This window comes from Notamacropus eugenii, chromosome 5, assembly GCF_028372415.1.
Source record: "Notamacropus eugenii isolate mMacEug1 chromosome 5, mMacEug1.pri_v2, whole genome shotgun sequence".
NCBI classification, from domain to species: Eukaryota; Metazoa; Chordata; class Mammalia; order Diprotodontia; family Macropodidae; genus Notamacropus; species Notamacropus eugenii.
This window is the reverse complement of record NC_092876.1, coordinates 394,602,842-394,614,614: the sequence shown is the minus strand read 5'-3', so window position 1 is coordinate 394,614,614 and position 11,773 is coordinate 394,602,842. Positions and strand designations below refer to the sequence as shown.

The window sequence follows — 11,773 nt, the reverse complement described above, 5'->3', positions numbered from 1 at the left end:
GAAATGATTAAGATTTTGTTCTCCCTCCTGCAGTGAGAGCAGCAAGGGACAATAGAAAAATGATATTACCCCCAAGTATCCAAAATCCACCTACACAAGGTAATGGGGAAAGATGTGCTTTCTGCTGTTCTACTGGCTTCCTTCCCTTGTCCCTGCAACCTATCCTCCAGCTTTGTATGGCCTCAGAGTTTTGACCCTATCTCCTTCTCTTCTGGGACTTGATGAGAGGTCTCACTGATGCTGAGCAAGGCAGTCATCCCCTCACATTTTTGCAAAACACATAAAACAGCCCTTGCATGTTTATTTTCTTTTCTGGGATGGTTCAGGGGATGTGGTATGTTAGAGAAAGCTTGAAGAAGAAAGAAAAAAAGCAGCAGCCTGCTATGTCTACAAATTTCCTGATGACCTGCCATCATGGGGATTGGCTCAATTTGCTTTGTGGAAGTACTCCATTCCTCCTCTGTGCAATTAGCCATACACCCTAAGTACACAACAAACAATTTTATTAGCAGAGCAATTTACTGGAGATGCAGTACTTTGCCAATAACTGTCTCTGGAGTACCCATAACCCATAGCAGCAAATAAGACCTGTCTGTTGCTTGTCCCAGGTGATAGTTGCTTGAAAGACCTCTTCTCCTCCATTAATTTAATTCTCAAGGTTCTTGGAAGGCCCAGCTCAACCATCACCTGCTTCTTAGAGCATTCATTCCCAGATACATTTTCTCTACTTTGATCTTTCCTTATTTCATTGCCTGTAGCATTCAGTTCTTGTGCATTCCACCATTGAGTTCTTCACAGATTATAGTCTTCTCCAACTGTTTCTTGTGTCTACTGTAAGATGGTAAGCTAGTGAAGGACAGGCTGCTTACCTATTGTCCACATCTCCCTACTACTGGTCACTGGTGTCTCCTATTTGCTCATTGTTACCCATAACAAGATAAAATCAAATGTTCATTGCTGACACATGACCCTGACAACACAGTGGGTTCCTCTTGGCTCTTTTTCTTCTTGGATAGACCTGGCCCTTAGATCTTCGTCTCCAACTGCTCACCTCCTCCACCTACTAATTTAGGGTGACTTGTCTTCCCGTTCTACATGTAGTTAAGTTTGATTTTCAATCAGTAAAGTTTTCTCCTCTATTAGGATGGATGGCTTTCTACAGAAAGACCAGAATTTTGGCCTTTTGCCCATTTCCCCTGAAGCCACTGTAAACATTGACTTTGGGGATGGTGGGTTAAAGGTTGAATGATCATGCATAAAAGTCACTGAATTTAGAGCACCGGGAAGGGGAGTGTTCACCTTCTTCTCTCCATCTTCCTCCAGTCAATAACGGGGTGTACCCCTGTGTCCCTAGGGGTCATGGGGCTAGGGGCGATCGGTAGGGCGGAGAGGACTGAAGGGGCTTGGAGGCGGAGGTTGTCACTAGGACTAGGGTTGGGGGCGGCTGCACGGAGGCAGGGGCGGGGCCGGCTTTCCAGCGAGCGACCAATCCCGGCGGGCAGAAGGCTCCGGGGACTCCCAGCTCTCTAGACCTGGACTACAGACGCTGCCCTAGTGCTGAGGGGGAAGAGGTAGCCTCAGATTCAGCTGGGGTGGGGCGGGAGGGACTCGAGCGGGGGGTACAGGGCTGCCCTGGGCCGGAGAGGGTTAGAGTTCACCCCTAGTCAGCACCCTACAGGTTTTGGGGTCCGCGATGGGGGCACAGTTGGCATGGGGGAGAGGGCACTGATCGAGCGCAGTAAAGGAGGGTGAGCCCCGCTCAGGTGTGGAGGGGGAGGAAGGAGAGAGGTGTGGGTCCCCGGGATGGCATGCCCTTGACAGCCGGAGCAATTGCGGGAGACGCTGAGCGGCTGGGGCATCTGCTGCCTTGGAGGGGGAGGGGACATTTGCTGCTGCGAGCCGATCAGGAGAAACTAATTTATTCTCTTTTGCAGGCAGGAGACCTCCATCCTTTCCCCCACCCCACACCTCTCTTCCTCTGGAGGAACCTCGTCTGTTCATCTTGGGCCCTTTCTGAGAGCGAGCGAGACTCTGCAGCCTGGAGTGCAGCTATCCATACGTACACACCCCCTGTTCTCATCCCCTTATCCTCTTGGCTTTAGATGATGTCTGGTAAGTAGGTGTATTTTCTTCCCTTTTCAACCCTGGGGGTGGTAAACACGCCGTTTATTTTGAGAATCTTATTCAGTGGTAAATGTGCAGCTTCGGTAATCGCTTCTGCCGCGGGTATATATTTCATGTTAACTTTTCCTCCCCACAATGTGAGGAAAACCATTCTCAGTTATTTACTGCAACCAGGATGCTTTGTCATAAATAGCCCAGACACATTAGAAATTCTACCATCTGGCTAGGGGGATGATAGGAATTGGACTTCTCTGCTATCTTTGGGCTTCCTGTAGTAATGACAATGTATCTACCCATGTGTTGGTTCTTGGTAGTATATCTGTAGAATACCATGAAGCATGGTACACTGGAAGCATGACACTTCTGGACTTGGAGCCAGAGGATTTTGTACTCCCCTCCCCCAATTTTATACATGTGGTTCTCCAGGCAAGCTCGATGATCTTCAGCTTCTTCCTGTGTAATAACTATAAGGATAATGTTGCCTGTTTTCCTAGCTTCCAGCATTGGAAAGATTGAGAGAGAGAGAGAGAGAGACAGACAGACAGACAGAAAGAGACAGAGAGAGACAGAGAGAGCAAGACAGAAAAAGAGAGAGAGAATATGTATGTATTTTATATATATACACACATATACACATATGTATACATACATATATACGCATAGTATATGTATGTATACATATATACACAATCCATATGTAGCATATAATATGTAATAAATACTATATATAGACATACATACATTTTTATAAACCATAAAGTGATAAAAAAGCATTTTTTATTTGTAGTAATTTTGTCTTTCCGCAAAACCATTTCAAAATTATAACCAGAATCTTTATATTCTTAATGAATGTGCATGTGCTTCAGAAGTATTTTAAAAGCCATGTAGTTTTTAATCACTGAATGAATAGTGCTCTCACATAATTGTATATGTATATGTATATATATGTGTATGTGTGTGTATATACACATACACACTATCTGTCTATCTATAGTGTATAAGATATTCAATGACATTATCTAAATAAGATTTTTCAAAATTTAGAGCATGTTAAGTAGATTTATTTAACCAATTCTCTTTCATAGTAAAAATACCCCTGAGTAGTTAGTTTGGACATTTTCTGACAGTTGAATCCAACTTGGGTCAGGTCTAATCACCAGAAAGTGAGTTAATGCATTTTTTATCTTTAAACATAATGGGCATATAGAAATGAAGAGTTGATTTTAGCACCCCAAAATGATGACATTTAGACTCACCATTATAAGAAAAAAGATATTTCATAGCTATGTGACCATGAGAATAGCGCTTATCCTCTCTTTGCCTCAGTTCACTAATCTGTAAGGTTGGATTAGGTGATAGTACTTAAATATTTCAGTGGATCCATGTTCTCACTGTTGTAGATTCTGTGGGTTTAGACTGTCATTCATCTATATTTTCATCTCTAGTGATTCTTGTTCTTCTGCAGAATCTCTACCTACCATGCTAGTAGTGGCTTTCTTCTAGTTCTTTTTGTTTTGTGGATTCCAGTGGATATTCTCATCTGTTATTGCTTGTCCAAACCTCACTGTTTGTCCACCTCCTTTTCCTATCAAACATATCTTTTTTGAATTTTCTTAGTGTATAGCTACTGATATAATTTTATCATTCCTCTTCTCAAATACAGCTTATCATTAGAATTTTGCTTTTGCTAATTTGGGACCGTAATGCATCTCTTTATCCATTGGATCACACATAATTGACTAAATGATATAAACAAATCACTCTTTCTGGGTCCAACTCATGATTTATCGGTATTATCGGTACCAAATGGGGGACCCTCTCCAGTTGTCCTGATCTATATCTTATCACTGAACCCAGATGGCTCAGGAAGAGAAAGTGAGGCTGGTGACTTTGCACTGCCCTCTTCACTTAAATCCAGTTCACTTGCAAATCATGACATCATCTTCCTGATGACCTCTTCAAGAATGAAGAACAAGCAACATTACCAAATATATGTACTTATGTATTAACTCAATGGTCTTGCAATCCCAGCTGCTTATCATAGTCTTGACAACAGATATTTTTCTTCTATCTAGTATTTTTTTTCCCTTCTGGTATGAATTTTAGGTTCATTTCTTTTGAATAATTTTGGATATCATTAAGAATGTACTGAATATTCTGTTGCTTGAATACGCATATTACCTACGAGAAGTGATGGACCATTGGTGTGGGATATTGTATACCATGACAGAAATGTTGAAAGTGTTGCTTTTGCTGAACTGCTTTCCTTTAAAATCTTTATTACAATGGATTACTGAATGGGGGTGGAAGGACACATGTGGAAAGGAATGTGATGTAAAAATAAAAGGTACCAATAAAAATAAAATATGCCACCTCATAGTATCTGCAAGTAGAAGAATTTTAGAGATTTTGCCATCTGTAGATTGATCTATTTTCACCCTGTGTGAGATGTTATCCATGAGAATGGTGAACACTTTTGGCCAGTATATTTCTCCCTGATTTATTCTTTTCTCGTTTTTAATATTCAGAGGTTCCTTTAAAAAAGTTATCTTATTTATCAAAGATTTCCATATTGATCTTAACATTTGTAAGAAGGTCTCCTTTTTGTGGAAGAGCTGCATTGTGCTTTGAATTAAATGCTATTTTTTTCAGGCAACAAGCAATAAACTCTGCATAAACTTTTGTTTTCTGTGCCTTTTGGTCATTATATGGTTGTAAAGTTGTGATGTGTTACAGAGAATTATTGAGAGAGCTCCCTAATTATATCTCACAATTTTATCCACATTTTGAGACAGTACTTTCCAGAGCTTAGGCTCCATTGACAGAGTCTTTGAGAATGCAGGGTCACCTCTCCAGTACAATGAGGGATCATAATAGAATTTTGTGGAGGAATAACAATAATTGCTGATATTCATATGGTTATTTAAGATTTAAACATCCTTTATGTACATTATCTCTATGCACATGCAGATTATTCTCATAAGTATTTTGTAAAGATGAGAAAGTGGGCACAGGCATTATTTATTTGCTCTTTTGTTATAATTTTCTCTTTCTTTTAGTTACCTTCTGAAATATTTTGTGAGGTGAACTTGCAATGCTTTCAAGAATGTGTTAGCTTCATTAGTGTATACTTTGTCTGGTCCAAGTTCTTTCCCCAATTTCTTCTTCCTAGGTTCATTTCTGCTTATTTTTATTACTCATCGAGGAGTAAAACATCAGTCTCCAATTGAGGTAGTTGCTTTGTTACTAATGATAGAGAATTTTATGGCCCTACTGACACATTAATGCCAAGTTCCATTTATTTTTCTTGTGTCAGTTTTATCCATCAATGATCTTAGCATGATATGACTACTTACAGTCTCATGCCAAATGTTTGTAGAATTGTTCTTGATAAGTGTGCATTTCACTTTAAAAAAGACAATTCTACTTCTAAGCAATTGTTTTGGAAAAAGGTGATACTACTGTCACTTCTATCACATCCTTAATCTTTTGGATCAAAGTATTCATTACATACATACAAATAATATATTACAATATAATAATATTACATATTCATTACATATGTGTGTATATGTATGTGTGTACAGAGAGATAGGTGATAGTTTCTGAGTAAACTAGAAATATGAACGGGCTTATTAAAGACTTGCGACTTTCATTTCTGAAGGCCTTCATAATAACCACATATATCATATGCATTTCTATGAGTATATAAAATATATATGGCCATATATATAAGACCATGTATACATTGCGTGTATGTATATATATATATATATGTATGCATGTATGCCTGCATGCATATTATCATCATCCCTTGCATCAGAATTATTAAATGTCAAAATATACAATGACTTGGATTAGAAGAATCTTGTTATTTTCTTGCTAGAACATTTCTCCCTTTTTATTCTCTGTAATAGATATTGGTGCATAAATTACAGTTATCTTCACTGTAGTCTTTTTTTTCTTATGCTCATCATAAGCCCTGCATGACAAGATGACAGAGTTCCATCAAATGATGGATTGTTGCCTTTACGCACATGATGAAAGCAATTCCAGTAACTCCTTGCCTGTCCAAGGAAAACTAGGGAATCATTCTTTCATTTAGCTGCACTTTCCTTTTGCCTTATGGTTTTCAATTACATGTATATTGATATTGATATGGTTCTTTTCTATTAGTTTAACAATTAGTTGGCCATTGAACAAATTCCTCGTGTTTACAATAACTACTTAATTTGTATAGATAGTTTAAAAACTATTTCTTAGCACACAGTATGCTTCCTTTTCTGCCATATCTTTCTAGTCTTTTCTCAAGAAAGAGGATATACATGACTGAGGAACAGTTAATGTTTTTCCATGTATCATGAGTTATTGCCAATGCCAAACTTCAATTGTTCCCGTAATTCATCATGGTAGCTAATTTACTGATGATACGCCTGTCATTCTTAACTATGCTGTCCTTGGAAAAACTGTCCTCACTTTGTTGCTAGGACTATGAGACATTTTGATGCAGTATTTTCCAGGGCTTATGCTCCATTGACAGAGTCTTTGAGAGCCCAGGGTCATGTCCCCAGCACAATGAGGTATCATTAGAATTTTGTGGAGGAATAACAATAATTCTTGATGTTTATATGATGACTGAAGATTTATATGCCCTTTTATGTATAGTATCTAATTTTATCTTCACAACAACCTTGTGAGCTATATAAATCTCTCTAAGGCAACTTCATAGCATCACATTCTATTATTTTATTTTAAAGGTCTGCTTGTTTGATATATGAGTAAAACCAAATATCTGGTACCTTGTTGGGCTATTATTTCAGTAGGTTGTTTTTAGAAACCAGAAAATTATAACTAATTACCACACTGTTTATCCTTATGTCCCTCCTGTCTGAGAAAGGAGAATGGTCAGTACATTTTCTAGGTTGCGAACAGAATACAGCTTTTAAGAGAGCGTATACCTCAGAATTCCCTCCTGTAGAGAAGCAGAAAAATGTCTGTGTAGTTTGCTTGTTTGGATTTCTCTAATCTGAAAACCATTTAAAATAACCATTTAAAATTGATTTTGATCAACATTGAAATTTGCAATTCATACTTTATGTAAGCACCAACTATTTACATACATGCAAAAAAAACTCAACCTTTCAATCAAGAAAAGTAACAGAAGCTCCTTCTCTGGTAGATCTGAATTATTTTTGAAGGATAGGGCAGTTATAGATAGGTACTGTTCTTACTGACTTACCTTTTAATGTTTAAATCTGTACTTGGTCAAATTTAATTGCATGAGAACGTTTGTTTGTTTAAGACATGATGTTACCTTGCATAGACAATAGCTTCATTCTCTTCTACTTCTTCACCCTTCTATTTCAATCTATATTATTTTGATCCTCTTGACAAAATCACCTTTGACCTTGGCACTTTATCCCTTGGAATCTGTCTTCTTTACAAGAAGGAGGTAATGAACTTGAGAAATTCAACCTCCAAATGTCATCTTTCATTTGCTAGAGGAAGACTTGGTCCCAGGAGGGTAAAGTGCGGTAATTTGAAAAATGTCTTAGGAATGTGATCATGTAATTAAATTCAACAAACATGTATCAAACCCCTGAATGATACACTGTGTCAGATGCTGGCGATACGGCGATAAAAATAATGCCGACCCTACCCGCAAAGGACTTACAATATATGATAAGCTATAAACACATATAACCAAATACCTATATTATGTTAAAAATGATTAAATACCTAGAAAAGGTCAAATGGAGTAGCCTGAAAAATTCAAGGAGCAAGGGGGATTACTTTAAGCTGGTAAAGGAAGACTTCTTGGAGGAGATTATCTCTAATCTTGAAAAAAGGGAAGGATGTAAATTACAGTGACTTGAGAGACACTTGATTGAGAGTACTTACTTATAGTTAGGAAGAACTGGGTTCAGATTCTTCCCCTGACACATGACTGTGGGCAGTAACTTTCTGGGCTTCTGTTTCATCATCTATAAAGTGGGAGATAATACTGCTAATAACTACCTAGAGGGCTCTTCTGAGGATCTAATGATGCACGTAAAATGCTTTGAAATTTTTACAGAACTATATAAATGTAAGTTATTAATAAGTAAAGCTTTTGAATAATCCTTTTTTATCCCATGTGGATAGCTCTAATATGCTTTCGAACTGAAGTTCTGTCCGCGTACTTTACTTTTTATCAGCAAATTTCACTATTAATTAAATTTCCTTATTAAAGCAAAAGGGCTATTTTTGAACTTATGTGTGTGTGTGTGTGTGTTTCCTTTTTTAGCCTCCATTCTTTTATAAGAGGAGATTTGGGGAAAGAATAATGTTGTTCCAATATCATTTAACTCCAAATATCTGGCAGATGGCCATGAGTTTGGAAGCAGCAGGGGTTTGAAGGAGAGAAAGGAAAGGAAACACTGAGGGGAGTTAATGTTCTTGTTTGAATGCATTTAATCTCCAATTTGGCAGTCCAAGCAGAAAAAACGTGGATATCCCTAAATCAGGGCAACCCAGATTCATTTCAAAGCACCAATGATATAAGAAGGCCATTTTCCTCATATTCTAAGTGAATGGAACTGTTGTGTCTTTTAGTTGTGAAATTTAAGTTTTCTCCTTGGAGTATCTTATAATGTGATCAGATCTCCATGAAATCTTCATGAATCTATTGAAACACAGGTAACAACTTTGACTTTTACCAAATCAGCTTATTCTAATTAACCTTATGGTGAATTAACAATAAGACCATCTTTGTACTGAAACTTCTCTTGAGAGATGCTGGTGAATTCCTTATCACCATGTCTAATAGACGTTTCTCAAACCTTATATTCCTTTCTTCTGTATTTAATGCTTTTGAACACCCCTTCCTTCCCCTTTGTTCTTTGCCTTTCACTGGCTTGTTCCTTTTCTGTCTTCTTTCCTGGTGTCTCTTCATTAGAGTTACAAAGATCTGAGTTTTAATTCTACCTCCACTACTTACCAGCTAGCTGTGTAATTATAGTCAGACCTCTTAAACTTTCTGAGTTTTAGCTTCTTCCTCTGTAAAACAGGGTTAATTATGTCTACAGTCCTATTTCATAGAGTTGTTATGAATTTCCTTCAAAGTATAGTTCATGTGCTATTTTCTACATGAAGGCTCTACTGATCTCCTCAGCTGCTAGGACTTTTCTTTCCAAAATTATCTTGTATTTGTTTTCATATTCCTTCCTTTTTGTTCCTGCTGATAAATGTCACCTGGCTAGACTATTACAATAGCCTTTTAATAGACCTTCACTCCTTCATTTTTCTCTTTTCCGATCAATCTTCTACAAATGCTTCAATATAGCATTTGTAATAGCCATGGGTTTGCAAAGGCTATATTAGCAAACTGTAAATTCAGGTAGGTCTTACTAAATTGTAACAGTTTTAAGTAGTGTATTATGATGGAAATAACATTTATTAGGAGATAAATCAACAAACATATTAAATTCTTGCTGTGTGCCAGGTATTTTGGTAGATATTGGTTATAGAAAGACAAATGTGAAACATTTTCCTGTCCTTAGGGAGTTAGCAACCTCATTAGTTGAAGAGCATGTATCTATCTATCTATTTATCTATCTATCTGTGTGTGTATACATATATACACACATGTGTGTATACATAGGTATATGTACATATGTTCATATATGCACACACATATATATTTGAGTTTGAGTCTGCATTCTGATGCTAACGAGTTTTGTGACCTTTTACAAATTATTTTACTTCTCTAAGCCTCATGTTCCTCAACTAAATATGAGGAGACTGGATATGATCATCTTTAAGGTCCGTTCCAACTTTGAATGTCACTAGGAATCCATAAGAATGGGCCAAACAATGGATTTCATGACCCTTGCGCAGCTTAGTAAGCTAAGTTGGGAGAAGCTCATAATCAGAAGGTTGGCTTTCAGATAATGGAATTGTTTTTAGTCATAGCAATTTAAAACAAGCACCTTTACAGACTAAGAGAAGCTACTCTTAAGTGGATGGAGTATTCATAGTGTCAAAAATCAGTGCTTGTTGAACTACTGAAGCCACCATAAGTGCATCTCAACAAATATTTAAAGCCAGAGTGAATAATATCAAATGAAACAAAATTTTCAAAGGTGAGGGCAATGGAATGCAAGGAAATGTGATTTCTAAACCTTACTTTGTCCCAGGTTTGCGTTCATGTACTTTACACTCTAGCCAAACTGGATTGCCTATCATCTACCATAAAGGTCCTTTGCCTGTGCCACTTTTTTGCCTTTACTGATACAATTCTTTATGTTTCTTCACCACTCCACCCCAACTTGTTGAAATCTTATCCACCTTTTTTTTTTTCAAATTTTTTCAAATTTTTATTCAAATGTCCCCTTGTTTATGAAACCTTCCCTGATTTCCCCTTCATAATTTCCTCCTAATGATAATTACTGTTCTTCTTGTCACTTCACATGGCACTTTAGTAAAAACTTGATTATATATTTAAGTATTATTTTGCATTATAGTTCATTGTATGTGTCATCCCCTTCCAGACTACAGCCAGTTCTGAAATAGTATGAATAATGAGTTTTCTGAAGTGGTTGCATTATTAAAATTTGCACTGTATTTTTCCATTAGACTAGAATTAATTACCATCTTTAAACATAATTACAATTTTTAATAATGTGAATTCAAATTCATGTAACCATTTTTGGGGATTCATTATTGGTACTCACCTGTACCTAGCTATATAAACTCTGTGAGCTCAGAGACATAGCTTTTTTTAATCTTTTATTTTCCCTAGTGCCTATCATGATACCTTGCACATGGTGAACCCTTAATCAATGCTATTTTTTAGTGAATTGTTGACTGTACAAGTAGCCGCAACACAAAGGAGAATGAGATAAATGTAATAGTAGAAGTACAAGTAAGGTGCTGCAGATATTCAAAGGAATAAGGAATCCTATTCATTTGGGAAGATGGGGAAAGACTTCATGAATGAGGTTGTAGTAGACTTGTTGTATAAAGGAAGGAAAGGAATTAGAGATGAATTTGGAGAAGAAATGGCAATTTGTCTAAGGCAAAGGAAATGGTATGATCAAAAGTGAAAGTTCAAGCTGTCTTGGAGGGAACGAGGAATAAGGTAATTTTTCAGGGAGATATATCTATAAATATTTAGCTATCTTAAATATTTATCCCAAATTCCTGGGAAACTGGATTATTCATTAGACTATATATGCTATAATATATTCATCTATATAAAAATGTATTCATATATATGTAATATATGACTGTATCCATTTGTCAGATAGATAGATAATAGATTAGTAGGAGATTAATCTGGCAAGAAAAATTAGGTACATATGTGATGGAGGGCCTTGATGTACAGGACTTCAAATTAGACATAAATTGGTAGGCTTGGACAAGTCACCAATGTTTTTGAACTCCAGAGTGAAACTATCATATGTTTTAGGACAACAATCTGGTAATATAGGAAAGATTGGAATGAAGATTGAAATCAGCTTGATTCATTGATATTCAGGGATGTTCAGTAGTCCTTGAATCACAGTGGAGTTATGGGATGGTGGGAGTTAGCCAGGGATAAGGACTCACACCCACTGATGATGACTCATAAGTCTGGAATGATGAAAGATCAGACGGACAAGGTATT

General features: G+C 37.0%; 1 protein-coding gene across 6 annotated transcripts in view; it reads left to right on the top strand.

Annotated features, from left to right (window-relative positions):
• Positions 1 to 1,465: 1,465 nt before the first annotated feature.
• GYG2 (glycogenin 2) overlaps positions 1,466 to 11,773 on the top strand; it is a 57,808-nt gene continuing 47,500 nt past the window's right edge. For 5 of the 6 annotated variants that reach the window (XR_011968134.1, XM_072614482.1, XM_072614481.1 and 2 more), the window contains exons 1-2: positions 1,466 to 1,571; positions 1,935 to 2,112. Coding sequence is in view for 5 of the 6 variants with exons in the window: in XM_072614482.1 (XP_072470583.1) it covers positions 2,103 to 2,112 (10 nt within the window). In the remaining variant the exon portion in view is untranslated. Of the gene's footprint in view, positions 1,572 to 1,648; positions 1,749 to 1,934; positions 2,113 to 11,773 lie in introns of those variants that run through there. The other variant, XM_072614479.1, reaches the window with a different exon arrangement.